This window comes from Tamandua tetradactyla, chromosome 10 (assembly GCF_023851605.1).
Source record: "Tamandua tetradactyla isolate mTamTet1 chromosome 10, mTamTet1.pri, whole genome shotgun sequence".
NCBI classification, from domain to species: domain Eukaryota; kingdom Metazoa; phylum Chordata; class Mammalia; order Pilosa; family Myrmecophagidae; genus Tamandua; species Tamandua tetradactyla.
In genome coordinates this window covers 5,649,976-5,668,118 of record NC_135336.1, presented here as the reverse complement: position 1 = coordinate 5,668,118, position 18,143 = coordinate 5,649,976, and the positions used below count along the sequence as shown (strand labels likewise).

Genomic DNA, 18,143 nt, shown 5'->3' with positions numbered 1-18,143 from the left:
TGGGACCTTTTGATTAGGTTGTTTCAATTGAGATGTGATCTACCTTGAATGACTCCCCTTACTGGAGTCCTTTATAAGAGGATAAAGGACACACAGAAAAAGCCCAGAGAGCTCAGAGAAGCTAAGAAATGAAGTTGAGATAAGTTCATAGAGAAAAACCCCTAAGAAGCTAAGAGAGGAACCACAGAGGCTCAGAGAGGAAGCCACTGAAGCTAGAAGCTAGAAGTATCAAAACCTGGGAACAAAGGATGAGCAGATGCTGGCCAAGTGCCTTCCCATGTGACAGAGGTATCCTGGATGCCAGCAGCCTATGTTCAGAGTCCAGATATCATTCCATTGATGCCTTGAGTTGGACATCTTCATGGCCTGTGAAATGTAATTTGTAGGTTAATAAATCCCCATTGTTGAATACCAACCCATTCTTGGTAGATTGCATCTGACATCTTTAGCAAACCAGAACAGGTGTGCATAATATTTTTATTTTATGAAAGAATTTGAATTCAAATTTGGTCCCTTACTTTCTGCTCTGAACAAACCTATTAAAGGCACTAGAAATTTCTCCAACATAGAGCTCCATCCAGCCTTCTACACAGAGCTCAGATATTAGGCCACACCAAAAGTTTCTTCCATCTGCTCCTGCAACTGGGTGATTTTGTCAAGTTCTAGGGGTCAGAAACTGCTCAGACAGATTAAAAAAAATCCATCTTCAGGTTGAGGGCTGTGCAGGCAATATCCAGTCAATAGTTAGTATTAAAATCATTATGGAATGAAGGGAGAGTGAAATACCCTGAAGTATCTTGGTCTCCGGGTATCCTTCAATTTCCATCTCATTTTAATAAAACGAATCAAAGTCTGCCTAGTGCGGAAAGGGGAGGGCATTCTCAAGTATGGCAGAGTCTTTGTCAGAGACAAAAACTAACCAAAAGAAAGTAATCATTACAAAGGAGAGGTTGAAGACACAGAGAGCTTCTGTTCCTGCCATGAGGCCTGGGACAGTTTAGGAGTGCATGAAATACAGAGCCCAAGGAGAGGATTTGGTATCATGTTTCCAGTTCATGCCAGCACGACTGAGACCAAGGAGAGTCAAAGAGACAAACTTTATTAACCATTATCTGTATCTGAACTCTTTGTCTGCCCCCTTCCCCACTCCCTCCATCTCTGAGGGCGTCTCTGCCCCATGGAATTCTCTCTGCGTGCTCATGGTGGGAGCACAGAAGAGTGGTCATTGCGGGCTGGTCCTGGGCACTCATCAGAGCGCTCTTCTTTTTTGGGGAAAGGCAGGACAAGCAGGGTCTCCTTTTCAGGCCCAATGAAGAGGCAGGAGACATCCAGAGGTTCTCCCTGGGGATTAGTGGTTAGGTCCAGCTGCACAGGGAAGGCATCGTGAGGGTCCTTTTGCTGGGAATCTTTCTTATCATCCAATTCAGGGAGGTATTGGACAGACCCTTTTGGCACAGTTTCTGAGGGTGAGTCTGTCTTCTGCTGTTGGGGATCTTCCCTTTTGGTAAGGTTCTCAGGTCCTTGGTTAGTAGATTTATGATCGCCAGTGGTAGGGGCCTGAAATACGAAAAATTACAAATGCAGAGCTCCAGAGGGAAAGCCCTGTATGCCGGTACCAGTCTCAGCTGTTCATGCCTCTCTGAAGGAGTGGTTCAAAGGGAGACCATCTAAAGGGAATGGTCACCTGGCTAAAGAGTTAAAAACAAGGAAGATAAACACTGGGCCGGGGCTGAGACCTGTAGAAACCTTACTGCAAGTCTCACCAATTTCAGATCTGAAGAAGGATCCAGAGAGGTTTAATGACTTGCTGAAATCATCCTGCTCTCAGGAGGGTGCTGGCAGGCATCTCTATTGACTGTTTATTCTGTGCCAGGCCTGGGACAGCACCCGCCATCCAGGCCCTCCCACATGTTTTTCACAGGGATCTGAAGGAGATTGTGTTCCAATCCCAGTCCATAGATGAGGCAACCCAGACTGAGCAAGGTCAGGACTCACCCTAATCAGTCCGCTCACAGGTACAGAGCAGGGCCGGGACAGAGTGTCCTCTCTCACTGGCCTCAACTCTACCAGGTGGACTCTTTATCAGGGCTCAATAAATGCTTCTGAAAAGGGATCTATGTTTCCAAGGAAATAAGTTTGCCTTATAGTTCTGAGCAAAGTTTTTGGGACTCTGAAACTAGAACCCCAGTAGCCTAACCCGGTCCAACTAGTCAGCCACTGTACCACGAGGGACTCCCCTTATAGTGCAGGACCACATTGTTGCTAATTAAAGTGGGATGCGGTCTTGACCAGCTGCCATGGGAACGTGACCTTTAGCAGCTGGAGTAAAGTGGAGGCCATGGATCATGAGGAAAATAAAAGGAGAGGGCAGTGTAAAAGACCCTTCCCTTTTCTTTGCAGAAAATACAATTAAGTTGAAAAATACCTGTGATTCAAAGAAGTTGCATTCCACAGAGATAAACTTTTCTGTGTCTCTCTGCGCCAGAGTTCCTTTGCAAAGACCAACGGGCTGAAATAATAATGATAATAATACAATGTCATGTATTAAGATTGCTAATGATCATAAATGGAAATCACCTTGCTGTCTGCTTATACAGATTCACAGCTGATCGACATTTTTGTGCTCCTACAAAGTAATGGGTAGGCACTGAGACAATTCTCTCTAGATAGTCCCTACAAAGTAATCACCCAAATAGGCTTCACTGTATCCAAACAAAGGGAAAGTTAGTAATTTTCGAGAAACAAAAGTCCAATTATTAGAAAATTCTTTGTATTGAGGCAAAAGTTTTGTCTATTCAACTTCTACCTTTTGGCTTTAGTTCTTTCTTTGAGTGACTTAGAAAAATTATTTTCATCTTTCATATAGCAGCCCTTTATGTATATTCCACCTGAGTTTATTCAGACTAAACTGAGCAAATAATATATCATGAAAATCACTTACTTTATTCATTTAACAATATAGCATGAAAATCTTTTTATGGCCTTGAATTAGTTGTCTGCCATGGCCTACTTTTATTAGAGAAGTTAAAGTTTAAAGAAAGATCATGCAGAAAATACAGAGTTCCTACATATATACCCTCATTTTTAACATTTTGTGTTTTTGTGGTATCTTTGTTACAACTGATGAGAGAATATTATTATAGTTTCACTATTAATTTGAGTCCATAGTTTACATTAGGGTTTACTGTTTGTGTTGTACAAGCCTATAGTTTTTTTGTAATTTTTAATTCTGGCAACATAAGTGCCACCTCAAGTTTCTCCTTTTAACCAATCAGATGTATATTTCAGTGGTGTTAATTAATTTCACAATTTTGTATTACCATGTGATGGTCTTTTTTTAATGGCTGCCTAATAATAATCCTCTTACTATTTAACCAGTCATCATTGTTGTTGTTGAGCAATTGACTTCAAGTTGTTTTTGTTTTGTTTGAACATTGTAGCTAAATATTTTCATATATCCTTAGGGCAAATTTCAAAAGCAATAATATAGAATCACAGAGCATGTACATTTTCAACTGTAAATAGAGTATTGTGATAAAATGTTGCCTCAATTTCTAAAGACAAATTCCTAGGTATATCCACATACAGCCTACTAAAATATGGCTAAAGAGGTTGCCCAAACATCACCTTATCATCCATTGCTAGACCATATGAAGAGAAGACCAGAAATAACTTAAGGTGGGAAAACTAAAGTAGGGCCTTCCTGGGGAATGGTGCTTCATGGTGCCTCAGCCTTTCCCTTCAAGGGAACCCTTTGGAGAGACTGCAGATGCCTGCACCAAGGAGACTCTCGCCACTCCCACTTTTGCCAGGATTTGCTGAGCTGCCAAAATTCACAGGCCTACCTTGTGCTGATCCCAGAGTGGAGGGCACAGATGGAGTTTGTGGTGTGCTTGTCATGTGAATCCCTACAGATTCAGGACTTATGTGGCTATGGAGAGTAATGTCTATTTCCCTCTCAGAAAATTATGGGAGGCCTGTCGTGGTAGGGTAAGGAGAGAGGGCATGGATGGTGCAGACCACTTCCATGGTTTGACTTTGGAAGAATGTGTGAAGACTCTGTGGGTCAAGCAAATGGTATCAGTAGAGCTAATGTGAAATTATCCATCCAAGGGGTAGTCTTCAGGTAAGGGGCTTTTGATGGCCAGTAACTGTGGAGGGTGACTCTAATAAGGAGGGTTACAAAGAGTCTGCTATAGAACATATCACTCTGTGAGGAAAGGAACCTTGAATGAACCATGTCCAAGGCACTTGAGAGAATCAGCACTGGGCCTGAAAACTACAACTTCAGGTCCAGTTATGTAAAAAAACTGTATACTTTTCTCTAATCCTCTCTCCTGGTTTTCAGTCTTGGAAGAGCCAGAATTAAGCAAAAGAGCTTGAGAGGAGAAGGACTGAAAGAACAGACTTTGAACTTTTTCACAGCGGAACAGGCAAAGCCTTAGAGACAGAAAGTAGAGTATTGGTTCCAGGTGATACATAAAGGAACGATAAGGAGTGACAGCTAATGGGTACTGTGCTTTTCTTTTTGGTGGGGATAAGGGATATTCTAAAATCAGTGTTGATAGTAGCACCAGTTTGTGAATATACAAAAAAACAAAACAAACAAACAAACAAAAACCCAGAAAACTCTAATCTGTACACATTAAAGGGTAAATTTTATGTTTGCATTATATCTTAATAAAGCTGTTTTCATAAATAAATAAATTGGACTAAAAAAAAAGGGGGCTTTAATTCATTTTGCCCAATTGCAGTCCAACAAAATGAGCCAATTTACATTTCCTCTCGGTGGTTTCAAGGCCCCCTCTACATCCTAATACATTCCTTTGAATGAAGGCCTGTTTGACTCTGTCCTTCTCAAATGGTGGCCCCTGAAATGGAGTACCATAATGTTTTCTAAATATACTGAACTTTTTCAGATCAAAACAGGACTATCATCAACCAATGTGGAGAAGCTGGTTATATTTTTACTGCTCCCTATGATTGCTTTTTGTAATTGCATTAGACTACTGATGAAAATAATACTTACAGTAGAATAAAACCGCTTATGATTACAAATGGTCCTGCCATATCTCTAACTAGTCAATAAGCTCCTTGAGGGGAGAAAAATAGTTTATGCTTTATAGCACCTCATATATAACTGATGCTCAAAAAATACAGATGCTCTGGGAACACAGCTCATATTATACATCATTCAGAAATACTCACCACAGAATCAGAAGGCAGAAGCGAACAACTGCTGGCCTGGGATTTGGTACATGGTGTCTCTTTGATCAGATATTCCACAAAGTAAGCAGGGCCAAACACCCACTATTTGAGATAAGAGTTGAGAAATAAAAAGCAAATCTTCCCATGTGGGGAGCAAGCGAGGTTTGGAGACATTACATGCCCAGAGTCGGTGCCAACACATTGATCCTACTGTCTCTGCAAGACCCCATGCTGATCAAACCAGGTTTTATTATTTCGTTATTAAGAAAATATGATTGCCATACCTTTATTCCTTCTTAAAAGATTTGAGTGTGCCCACCATTTTTTCCTTGGTAATTTTTTCCCCTTGTGTAGAATTGTTTTTTAAATTAGTTTGTTTTCATATGATAGCAATATATGCAAATATAACAGCCTAGCCTCCATTTCCCTAAACCCATCATTCAACTTCCATGACAGGCCTGAACCTGGAGTAGAAGTTGACTTGCTAAATGTTCCATGTCCATCAGATATGAGGCTACAGCAGTAAGGAATGAACGTAAATAGAATCCACCAAGGAGAACAGATGAGTCCATTTCCCTTCTTGCCTTAAGGCCAATGAGGTGAAAGTGAGTCACAGGATTCTCATGGAAACCCTGGAAAAACTCAGAAACTGAGATATGGTTGAATGTGCTTCAGATCTACCACAGTAGGGAATGTAGAGAAAAGAGGCTTCTCAGTTCTCGTCAAAGTGAGTGCTCTTACATTCTAAAGCAATAGTTTATGACACACTTTTTTTTTTTTTTTGGTGGGGGGGTTATAACTGGCATGGGCATTTTAACCCTACCTGGTAAGAAGACTTGGTGATTTTGACCAGCGCGTACTGCTTTGTGCTGTTCTTGTTGTATTCCGCAAGAGACTCGGTGGCAGCTGCCAAAACACTGGAGTCTGAGAAATCACCGGAGGTGGGGCTTGGGCAGTCCGGGCACATATTGTGAATCTTTTCTGGAGAAACTGATGTTGTCAAAGAGAAAGTTTTAAAAATAAAAAACAAAACAAAACCATATTGGTTTTCAATCCTATATATCATATGACCCCCAACAAAGGCAATGGTTGAAAAATAAACATACTACTTTCGGCAAGGCTGGAGTGAGAACATCAATTTCCGAAAAGAAGTTAGCTTGTTGCAGAGAGTTTTCTGCAATGAGCATGCATTACTGTCATGGTTTTTTTTTTTTTAATCAGAGTAAAATTTTTATTTTTACTTATTTATTCATTTTTGCACGGGCAGGCATCGGAAATTCAACCCGAGTCTTCAGCATGGCAGGCGAGAACTCTGCCATTGAGTCACCGTCACACTGCCTGAGTAAATTTTTTGTATTGTGTGAATTTATTTACTTTAGGTAGTTTTTCAATAACATATAATATATATATGACCTTTTTTCCCCCAGTGAGCTCAATATCTTTCATCATTATCGTTGCCTCTGTAAAGTAGATTGAGTTCCTTACTAGGTGGGAATTTCATTACTGTCATGTCTTATTTACCTTTTAGTCCCCAACACCTAATGTAACCTCTAGCACATGGCATGTACTCAGTAAATGCTTGTTGAATGACTAAACAAGTGACTGAAAGTTAGAAGCCCATCTTCTTTTTTTTATTATCATTTTTATTGACAAAACATAACAACGCATACTCTTAATAAATGAACATTCCATTCTTGTATCTAATTAATGACTCACAATGTCATCATAGAGTTGTATATTCATCACCATGATCATTTCTTAGAACATTTACATCACTCCAGAAAAAAGAAATAAAAAGAAAAAAGAAAAAACTCATACATACCACACCCCTTACCCCTCCCTCTCACTGACCGCTAGTATTTCCGTCTACTCAATATATCCTAACCTTTGTTCCCCCATTTTTTTCCTATACCTCTTACCACTCCCTTTCATTGATCACTAGCATTTCAATCTACTCAATTTATTTTAACGTTTGTTCCCCCTATTATTGATTTACTTTTAATCCATATGTTTTACTCATCTGTTCATAAGGTAGATAAAAGGAGCATAAGACACAAGGTTTTCACAATCACACAGTCACATTGCAAAAGCTATATCATTATACAATCAGAAGCCCATCCTCTTTGATAATAAGTTGCAAGTGGGCCAGAAAACAAACCTTGGTGAAATCACTGTGTTATTGGGTAGAATGATCACACTGGTGGTGTAACAAGAATGCCTATGTCTGGAAGGAGCTGGGCGTGCAAATCTAGTGTGGAAGTCTGGTTAGGGAACCTGTCTAAAAGTTGCTTTGCTTTGCAAACACATGGCTTCTGATTAGTTTATTTATTTGGTGAGTGACGAGACTGTGGGGCAAGTAAATTCCCTGCGCCTCACTCCTTGGCATTGTCACCACATGTCACTTTCCTGACGTCCCATTGCTCTGATATCTAAGCTCTCATTTAAGTGATGAGTGTAATTTTTCAGTTGTGTTCTCTAATTTATGTTAGATGAGTCTTGCCTTCACAACCAGGAAGTTTAAGCTGAGGCTACTTAAATATTTGCTTTGTTGCTTTGTCACTTAGAGGAATAAGCAGCTTTATCAACACCTGGAGCTTGTTAGAAATGCAGAATTTCAGGCCTTGCTCCAGACTTACAGAATCAGAAATGTCACTTCAACAAGATCCCCCAGGGATTTCTCATGCATGTAATAGAATAGTTTGACATACATCTAAATTCTAGTTTCCCACTGTGTGGATGCTTGCTTTCAAAATACTTTCCTTTGAAAAATGGATGATCCAGAAGACACCAGTGTATATTCAAAATGTGTAGCCTTCAACCTCATTTTACTCCATTTAAGCATTTCTTCAGTAATTTTTACTCCTTACACTTAAAAGTAACTGGGGGAGGGTGGAGCAGTGAGCAAATAGGGATAAAACAGTCTACAAGAGATAAGGCACCAAATTAAGGCAGTGCAGATTCTGTGTTCTGTGAGGGGCTTAACCAAAGTTTTCTGGGAAGGTAGAAAAGGAAAGTACTAGAAGTTGCAGTAGTGGCATTGAGCCTTAGAGAACAGGGATGAGTTCTAAGGCCAGAGGTCTTAGAACTCTGGCCATGGAGGGAGGCACGCATGACAGAAAGAGAAGCAAAAGTAAAATGCAGGGATTGGAAGTGCAGTGTGTGTTAAGAAGCAGTGAGGGAGACATCCAGCTGAATAGAGTTTAGAGTTGGTACAGACCTAGGAATAATGGCAGAGAGAGCTAGAAGGGAAGCCTGGGGAGCAGTTATATACTTTATATCCTTTACAGCAAATGAAAAATTTAGGATTCTAGGCAATACGCAATGGAGAGCTGTTAAGATGATTTAGGAAGATTAATTATGATGAGAGAAACACTGCGGGATGAATTTAAGTGGGGAGGTCAGAATTGGAAATGAAAGGAAAGTAAGAACGGGAAAAAAACCTGTGCACTCTTGGCAGAGCCCCACTTAATTGTTCCTTTCTTTTAGTAGAATGAACAAAATCAGACTGGTTTCTTACCAGGGCGAAGAGTACAGTTGTAGGCAGGTGTGTAGAGAATTCTTTTTGGCTTGTTCATATAAAATATTGCTTTGCATTGACCATAAACCTGGAACCAAACACATGAAATGTATGACATTTTATGACAATGGAGGGTAATGAACTGTTGGCTTTAAAATGGAATTTGGATTTTTCTGTAAAGTAACATGAAGCTTAGCATCCAGTTTTGGTTGTCTTCACTGCTAGTTGATCCTCAAACCTATTCACCTTTTTTCTTTTCCTGGCATGTATTTGCAACTAGAATACACATCCTAGCTCCTGTCGCAGTTAACTGAGACAGGTCATAACTGAGTTCTAACCACAAGAAGATAAGCAGAAGTGATGTGAATCCCCTCAGCTCTGCCCCAGAAAGTTCTCCCAGGACCTATCGACTCTCCGTGCTCTTCCTCCTCCCCTAGCTTGATGCAGGTAAGCATGGACACCATGGGAGCCTTGAGCTGGGATGGCAGAGCCTAGAGATACAGCATGGGAGGCAGCTGGATTTCAAAATCCCTGGTGGAAGGAAAACCACCCTCCCAATCAGGGACTCCTATTTGAACTTACATGAGTCAGAAATACACTATCATGCTGGCACCACTTTACACTTTTTAGTTTGTTAGCACCTCCAGTGTTACCTTCGCAAGTATAATTTACAACAGGATATAGCGTACTTGCCTTTCAAAAATTTAAGCGTCAGTTTGATAAATGTAGTTAAATGTTTAGAGTTAGCTCTCTAACCTTGATCAAATAGCTTACATCTAAACATTTATATCACTGCCCTGCATTCACATTATGAAGTTTCATTTCAATCAATGGAAATAATTGCAGGGTAACTGAGATCCAGTGAAAACTGACTACGGTATTTTGACGATTCTTCTATACCATCTTGAAAAGGACCATTTCTGAGAACCTTCTGGCTCTCTGATTTCAGGATATCCTTGTGTGACCCTCCTGAGAGCGCCTATACTGTACTGCATCCCCTCTCCCCCAGCCTCAAACCTCATGTGCTGGTTTGAAAGGATGTATGTCCCCTAGAAAAGCCATATTTTAATCAAAATCCCATTTTGTAAGGCAGAATAATCCCTGTTCAATACTGTATGTTTGAATCTGTAATTAGATCATCTCCCTGGAGATGTAACCCAATCTAGAGTGGTTGCTAAATTGGATTAGGTGATGACATGTCTCCACCCATTTGGGTGGGTCTTGATTAGTTTCTGGAATCCTATAAAAGAGGAAACATTTTGGAGAATGAAAGAGATTCAGAGAGAGCAGCGCAGAACAACATAGCCATGAGAAGCAGAGTCCACTAGCTAGCGACCTTTGGAGATGAAGAAGGAAAATGCCTCCTGGAGAGCTTCATGAAACAGGAAGCCAGGAGAAGATGCTAACAGATGACACCTTGCTCACCATGTGCCCTTCCAGATGAGAGAGGAACCCTGACCGTGTTCACCATATGCCCTTCCACTTGAGAGAGAAACCTTGAAGTTCATCGGCTTTCTTGAACCAAGGTATCATTCCCTGGATGCCTTTGATTGGACATTTCTATAGACTTGTTTTAATTGGGACATTTTCTCGGCCTTAGAACTGTAAACTAGCAACTTATTAAATTCCCCTTTTAAAAGCCATTCCATTTCTGGTATGTTGCATTCCGACAGCTAGCAAACTAGAACACCTCATATTAGTGTTCATCAAAACAAAACAAAATAAAACAAAGAAGTTAGTTCTCTATTGCTTCTATAGTCTACCTTAAATGTACATCAAAGCTCTTTTTTTTTTCTCATAATCTAAATATTGGTAGGGAGTCCACATAAGAGTCTTACAGGCAGAAAACAATTTGGGGATAACTGCAGTTGTGGTCTATGTGACCCCCAATGGGACATCTTGGAAGCTCCTCTGATTAGTGAAACTTTGTTCTTCTGTAGTATTGGAATAACCACATGGGTCCCCTGGCGTGAAGCACACAGAAAAATGATAGACACTGAGCAATCGTCACCTTTAAGAGTCCAGGGAGAGCACACTAGTGTCTCTTCCTGGGCCAAAGAAAACCAGCACTTACGGATTCATGCAGGTACCTGGGCTCACAGTCCTTCCAGGACTTCCTGCTGAGCACATGGCAATCTGTCTCCAACACGTCCAGTGTGAGATAGTACAGAGCTCCCAGACCATCCTATGGGAAAGAGCAGAGAAAAGGACCACATCCCACCTGAAGCAAAAAAAAAAAAAAAACCCTAAAAACTGACATTAAAAGTCTCTGGATGTGCCAGAGACCCAGGTTCGATTCCCGGTGCCTGCCCATGCAAAAAAAAAAAAAGTTCTCTGGTTGATGCAAGAGGCGTAGGATACATCTGATGTTTGTGAAGATTCCATATAGACTTTGAGCACTAGACAAGTCTTGGAATAGGACAGCTATTAGGTACATGCTTCTAAGAGCAATAAGAGCAATGTAGTATAACCTGGCAGAGGAGAGCAGATTGTTCTCAGCGGGGTTCACAACTTGGCAAGACTTGGCACCGTGTGTCCCAGGGTCCCACCCTCTAACCGGCCGCCATGGCTTATGTGGACACCCACTCCAGAGGAGGGGCTACTACTTGCCTGCCTGTGCTCCCAGGCATCGCTCACTCGGTTGAGGCTCAGCACATAGCCATCCTTTCGGTCTCTGTTGATTTCCTGCAGGGCAAAGCCTGCCACGGCCAGCACGTCGGAGTCATTGCAGCCCCGGGAGAGGAGGGTCGGGGGGCTGGGGGTGGGCTGTGCAGGACGGGCCCCGCTGCAGGCAGCCAGGGCACAAAGCACCACAGGCAAGAGCAGGCCCATTCTGTGAGAACAAGATATGGGATGGGTCTGTCTGCAGAGCTGCAGGGATGGACTGTCTTTAGGCTCTTTTTAAAGGCACACTTGAGCGTTCTGTCATCAGAATCTGAATGGGTGACCTGGATTTGAAACTCAATATCCCACCCTATCACCTTGAATTCTAACCGTGAATTTCCCTGAGTCAATGCTTGGGATGGGATTTGCCAATTTTTCTAATCATACACCAAAGCCCTCCCTTGTTTGTTAACAAATTTAGGTTTCCTAATCTTTCTCAAGAAGTCATGATGGACATTGGGTCAAGGCTCTTGGGAGGACATAGCTGGATTTTGGTTGGTGACCAGGTCTCTACCTGCATCAGAGCATGTGGGAGTGTCACCATCTCCCCTGGCTGGTCCCCTCCAGCCCATCTCTTGGGGTCACAGGTCTCCAGCAAATTCAGACCTCCTGGCTGACCTCCCGTGTTCCCTATTCTTGTTAGATTACGAAACCCTCAGTTGCCACTGGAAGACCAGGTGATATCTTTTGGACTTTGGGCATCTGGCTGGAGAGTGCTCTATTTAGCCCCACTTCATTTATTTTAAAAGAAAGAATGTATTTTTTTAAAAAAAAATAAGCTTTAATGGTATATCAACATTTTTAGCATCATGTACCAAATCTACCGTTTCCTCCATGGAGCCATATACAAGCAATCTCTTTGCCTATAAAACCTAAAACTCTGTTTTGCTAAGAGAAAGATAATGATTGGAAGATGGGCTGGGATATTAGAGACCCACTGGGTGGGACTCTTTTCTGTTTCCCTCAACTTATGTTGGCAATCAGAGGCTTCTACTGATTAGAAGGGTCAGAAAGATACATGCCCTTTTTAAAACTTTCTATTAAAAAAGTTACAAGTAATTTCTCAAGGGAGAAAAGCGCCAAGACTTCAGGGAAGCATGTGGGTTAGGAGATCAGAGAATATGTTCCATGGAACCCTTGTCTGGGAGAGCCCCCAGTGCAGGGCACCCCCGGGCAGGCCTGTCCAGCCCCCACATGCAGTGTGGCAGGCTGTGGGAGGGGCACATCAGCATGTGAAAGTCTCAGCAATTTTGTAGTAAAGAGAATTGTCTAACCCACAAATTCCTCTGCTTGTTGGATAATAAAAAAGCTTTTTTATGGGTCGTACCTATTATCAACCATCAAAATACACTTTTTGAATTGCTGTGCTAATACATAAGGATAGCCGTCTATGAAGTTCTTATGATGGAACCTGTCAGAGCACAGAAGAGTTTTGACTTTGGGTAGAGATATTCAGAAGACCCTGAATGAAGCATCCATCTGGCCTGGATGGAAATCCCTGGTGTAATAAGCTGTGGTTGATGGCAATGAACTAAATGCATGCCAGGCATTTACTATTCTTAAGTGTTTATGCTTATTTAAAACTTTCTTCTACTTTCACATTAAACGAATATAGTGGTTTGTGATGCTGGTTCCTTAAAATTACTGTATTTAATCAATGACAATAAAATTTAAGTTTTTATTAAAAAGGACAGAAACTTTTTTTTTTCTCATTTGATAATCATACTCATGGGGAGCTAACTTGTGATGTAATGGGTCACCTAGTGGTAGCAGGTAGACTCACTGAAAAGAACTTTTAAAGACAATTTAGTAAACCAAGCCAGCCTACTTCCCAGGTGGGAAAACTGAGATTTAGGAAGGTAGAACATGTAAACAAAAATCATGAATTAGTGCAGAACCAGTGCAGGACACTTCGAATTTACCATTCTTTTCATCAGACCCAAATTTATAGCCATAGCTCAACTATACCTCTTTCAAGCACAAAGTGAATGAACTTGGGTGGTTATTTAATCTCTGCATATCTCCATAGTCCGATCTATAAAATGGGACTTATCAGAGCACTTGCCTATAGGAGACAATCCACATGGAAGGCTAGACCAGTGGTTGGTATGTAGTGGCAGCTGTTGTTAAAAGGAAGGGCATGACAGCTCTAATTCCACAGACATTTATTGGACAATTCCAGTATGTCAGGCACTGCGCTAGGTTATAGGGAATCAAGGGTTAATAATGAAATTAACGAGGTACAGTCTCCAACCAATTAACCTCTGAATTAGGGTTCTCCAGAGGAAAAGAACCCATAGGAGACTATGTATTATGTGATTGATTGTAGGAACTGGCTCACATGACTGTGGGGATTGGCAAGTCTGAATTCTGTATGGTTACAAGTTGGAAACTATGAAGATGACAGGAGAAGCTGTCTGTATGAAGTTGAGATAAAATTTCTTCTCTCTGGTTGATGAAATTCTCACTTCTCACTTTTGGCCTCCAAATGATTGGATGAGGAGACTCTTCTGTTTGTTTAAGGCGATCTCCTTTGTCCATTATAGATGTAACCAGCTACAGATGAGATCAACTGACTAAATGGATTTAAATCCACTTTCAAAATATTCTCCCAGTAACAATTGGGCCAGGGCTTGTTTGACCAAACAATTGGAAACCATACTCTGGCCAAATTGACACATGAAATTAACTGTCATAAGCTCTGTATTTTCTGGAAGCAAAAAAAAACAGCTTTTGAGGATTGATTTAGAAACCCCAAATCGAAAGATCCAGCCCTTGCTTTCATTTGTTCCTTAGAGCTGGGATGTAGGCAGGGTTTTCAAATAGGGACAATAATAGTAAAATGCGTATGGAAACCGGACATCCAAATTCCAGGATACAACAAAAATTTAGCTTCAGCTTGCCGAATGGACAAGAATTCTCTGGGTCTGTGCTAAATACAGAAAGAATTCAAGCAAAAACTGAGGCCTGAGGACTCAGGAATGGAGAGAGACCCCAGAAAGTAGGGTCTGGAGCCTGAGGAAATGTGCCACGCTACACAGGAGGTGGGCATTGTGCAACGACAATGTAAAGCAGGATTCAAACAAATGCAAATTAAAAGGAGATAAGCTGATAGGAGAGGAAAGCAGACTTGACCCCGAGGTCCCAGTCCAGCCCTGAGCTATGTGATCTAGAAGATGTGCTGTCATGTCACGCTGAAGCCCAGTTTCCTCATTTGTGAGACGGAGATTCACCAGACAGTTGCTAAGCACTGTCTCAGCTCAAGGGGAAGGAATTCCTGCCTTTCTCTTCACCTGCCCCGCACCATTGCCGAGGGATAGTATTTCTCTGCTCCTCCACGAGGTACTTGGTTGCCTCCCCCGCCCCCCACCCCCCACCCCAGCAGCTGGTTGAAACCTGAGCCTAGTCTCCTTCCAGGAGCTGGAGTGAAGGAGAGGTCAATTTTCAGAGTCAGACAGACCTGGGCTTAAATTCCTTGGTAGAGCGCCTAAGGGCACTGGAGCTGCTCCATAAAATTCAGTTTCCCTGTCCATAAAACAACAGGGCTCATACTGTGCGTGCACATACACAGCTGCATTCACTTCAGGAGAGGGGGGCACATGTCTCCTCTTCCCCAGGAGACCACCCCCAGGCATGTTATGTTTGGTTCTTGTCCCCTGTGGGGAAATTTTAGGATTGAGCTACGTCAATTTGGACTAGACATATTTCAAGTGCACCACTGTCACATGGGGCTAGTGGCTGTCTTCTCAGCACAATCTAGCCTCTGGGAGCCTCCAGATTCTACTCTGTAAAGGGAAGGAGGCAGCAGTTCCCAGCTGCCGAGTGTGCATCAGGACCGATCACAGAGCAGGGGAATGCATGTAAGGTGCATGGTGCGGCACCTGGTGCCAGGGTGCCCTGGGACGCCTTCCGCTGCCACCATTGTGAGTCCACCTCCTAGCCCTCACCTTGTTCCATGAGATGCAGATTCTCTTGTGGCTCTGCTCAGACCTTTTCCGGTTCCTGTGACAGTAAAGGCGTCACACCTGAGCATATTCACTGTCAGGTGAGCCAGGTTAGGAGAAACAAGGCAGATTTTCCTTTGAGTGAGGAGGGGCTGTATCTTTTCCCAGGTGGCCCCCTCAAGACACAGGTGTGATTCAGGACAGCGATTTAGTGTAGCTGAGTTTAGAAGAGGAAGAGGTCCGACAGGAGGCAGTAGCTGCAGAGCTGAGAGATACAGGTGTCAAGTCTTGGCCTGAGATGGAAAGGGAAATGGTGGCAGCCCCAGCTAAAGAACTTCAGGCTGGTACTGTCCTGGTTAAAGATAGTTTCTGTCATTGGTGGGTCTGTTTGCTTCTCCCTCCCTTTTTCTTCCTTCATCTTTCCTTCCTACCACAACACTGAATGAACTCCTTCTCCGTGAATGCCAAGGCCCAGTGACATTCATGAGTCCTCCTCATGAGCCCAGCCCTCTTCTAAGCACTTTGCTTCCCTTCTCTCCCTTCTCTCATTTAAGGCCCACAACTAACCCATGGCTGTAGGTATGACTATTATTCCCGTTGCATAGATGAGGTAACTGAGGAACGGAATGCTCACGTAATTTGCCCAAAGACCCAGTCCTGGGTTTGTATCCAGTCTATATGGCTTCAGAGAGGAGTGGAGACAAGAAAAGTTACAGATGGGGAAACTAGTTCTGCTGGGAAAGTCAGGAAAGTCTTCTCAGAGGAGGTGACGTTCCATCTGGGATTTGAAGAATGAATAGGAGTCCGCCTGATGGGAAAGGCAAGGAGGGTGTCTTAAGGAGGAAGAGCAGGAGCAGTAAAAGTAAAAAATGTGAATCACATGATTTACCTTTGATGCTCTTCCAATCCTTCCAGCTGTCCCCTCTATAAACTGGATGGTATTTGTCACTCCCAAACCAGGCCACATTTTGGCAGTGTCACTGACTCCTTCCTGAAATACCCTAAGTTTGGAAACTCGCTCTCTCTCTTACCTTTATCAATAAATATTTTGACAATGTATGAACATTTCAGAATGTTTAGAGCGCAAATTTAAAAAAATATATTTTTAGGGCAAATGTGCCTCACGATATCCAAAGTGGTATTTCCTCCAAGAATCTCTATATTGTGTGGTTAAGAACACAAACTCTGAGCTCAAACCAGCCTGGGTTCAAATCCCAGCTCTGTCACTCATCATATGTGACCAAGGATGAGTTTTTTTGCCTTTTCTGAACCTCTGTTTCCTCCTTAATAAATTGAGGCCACAGATAGTCCCACAGGATGGATGGGAGGATCAGGTGAAACCCTGCACACACAAAAGAGGTCTTGGCACACAATTTGTCCTTGGTAACTCATTAAAGTGATTCTAAAAGGCAAGAAGAAGCTCTAAGGGAGGGCAGATAGGATCTCCAAGTCCATGTCTCATACTCACTGTCGTGAATGAAGTTGGAGGCACCAGTGCTAGTTCATGAAGAGAAGTGTCAGAGGTACATCAGATACGGTCTCCTCCAGAGAAGCAGTATCTGAGGCAGGGCCTCAGCTTTGTAGGGCCCAACTCACGCTATCCTGATGCATAAGCAACTGATGTATAAACCAGAAGTCCGTACGTGAATTCGCACTGCAGAAGGATACCTCTCTTGGCGTCTCCCAGGCAGGAAGGGACAAACGCTGATGAGTTCTTCCTCTCTGATCATCTTCTTATATCCTCCAAACAGACTGCACTGTCTCTTCAGAATGCCAGGTAACAATACACTTGATTGAGCTATGGTCTTCATTAACTGGATTCCAGTGCTGGGACAACACCCTGGTCCTGAATTCGAGGTGAGGTTACTAGGCGGCAGGCTAAACTTTAATTAGGTATAATCTCTTTCGAAGGAATTTCCTGGTATGTTGCCCATACCTGGACACTTCCCAACTCACCAACACTTGGACAAGCCAATTTGGAGGGTGTGATTGCCAGGCTGATGGCCTCCACCACCCGGATGTGCTGGTTCTCATGCATTTCACTCCCAAAGGGAGGTTTTATTGCCAAATTCCAACCTGACCAGTACTGCCCATAATCTGACAAAAGAAGGGAAGGAGAGTTAATGCTCTCTGGGTGCCAACTGAGTGTATTTACACTCCATTCTTGTAAAGCTTTACTGAATGGTATCTCCATCCCCGTTTGAAGGCTGTGCCACCCCAAAGCACATGTCCTCTCCAACACCCACGAGTGACAACATCTAGCAACTTAGTAGGACCAAGACCTAAGAGCAGCAAATGCTCTCATGGACACACTCTACAGAGCTTCTCATGGTGGAAGCTGTGATTCAGTTGTTTCTTTTCTGCATTGGTCTGCAAATTGGGGGTTAATGAGATTCTGATGAAGAAATTAAAGGATAAGGAGAGTCAGACTTTTTTTTTTTTTTTTTTTTTAAAGAGAGAGGGAGGAAGGGAAGGAAAGACAGAGAAGGAAGGAAGGATGGAAGGGAAACATTTTCTTGTTTTATTATATTTTGTTTGTTTGTTTGTTTGTTTGTTTTTTTACATGGGCTGGGGCCGGGAATCGAACCGGGGTCCTCCGGCACGGCAGGCAAGCACTCTTGCCCGCTGAGCCACCGCGGCCCGCCCCGAGAGTCAGACTTTTAATAGAGCAAGGAGAAGGTGTGTGCCATGGGACATCTTGCCCAAACTTATTAGGGGTGGGGCGGTAGTGCGGTGAGGATATATGTAGTAATAACTGAAAGAGAATTCTAAATAAATATAAATAAAAGACAAAAATAATAAATTACTCA

General features: G+C 42.5%; 1 protein-coding gene and 1 long non-coding RNA gene across 2 annotated transcripts; both read right to left on the bottom strand.

The window, feature by feature from the left end:
• Positions 1-1,078: 1,078 nt before the first annotated feature.
• On the bottom strand, positions 1,079-11,680 carry FETUB (fetuin B). The gene is made up of 7 exons (XM_077117833.1): positions 11,336-11,680; positions 10,800-10,910; positions 8,726-8,813; positions 6,032-6,198; positions 5,209-5,310; positions 2,426-2,509; positions 1,079-1,557 (listed from the first exon to the last, which is right to left on the bottom strand). Exons 1-7 carry the CDS (start codon positions 11,555-11,557, stop codon positions 1,198-1,200), a joined length of 1,134 nt encoding a protein of 377 aa, XP_076973948.1. The 5' UTR covers positions 11,558-11,680; the 3' UTR covers positions 1,079-1,197.
• Positions 11,681-15,144: 3,464 nt separating this feature from the next.
• Positions 15,145-17,102, bottom strand: LOC143647789 (uncharacterized). Its single transcript, XR_013158186.1, has 4 exons — positions 16,802-17,102; positions 16,223-16,324; positions 15,968-16,141; positions 15,145-15,626 (listed from the first exon to the last, which is right to left on the bottom strand). It is a non-coding gene; the product is annotated as an uncharacterized LOC143647789 (long non-coding RNA).
• Between the last annotated feature and the right edge of the window lie 1,041 nt (positions 17,103-18,143).

What these genes read in the sequence shown, in the direction of transcription:
- FETUB (XM_077117833.1), bottom strand. Translation starts at nt 11,557, where the DNA reads ATGGGCCTGCTCTTGCCTGTGGTGCTTTGTGCCCTGGCTGCCTGCAGC. An exon ending in ATGCCTGGGAGCACAGGCAG is followed by an intron (nt 10,911 to 11,335) that starts GCAAGTAGTAGC and finishes TCTTTCCCATAG; the next exon opens with GATGGTCTGGGAGCTCTGTA. An exon ending in TCACCAAGTCTTCTTACCAG is followed by an intron (nt 5,311 to 6,031) that starts GTAGGGTTAAAA and finishes TATCTCAAATAG; the next exon opens with TGGGTGTTTGGCCCTGCTTA.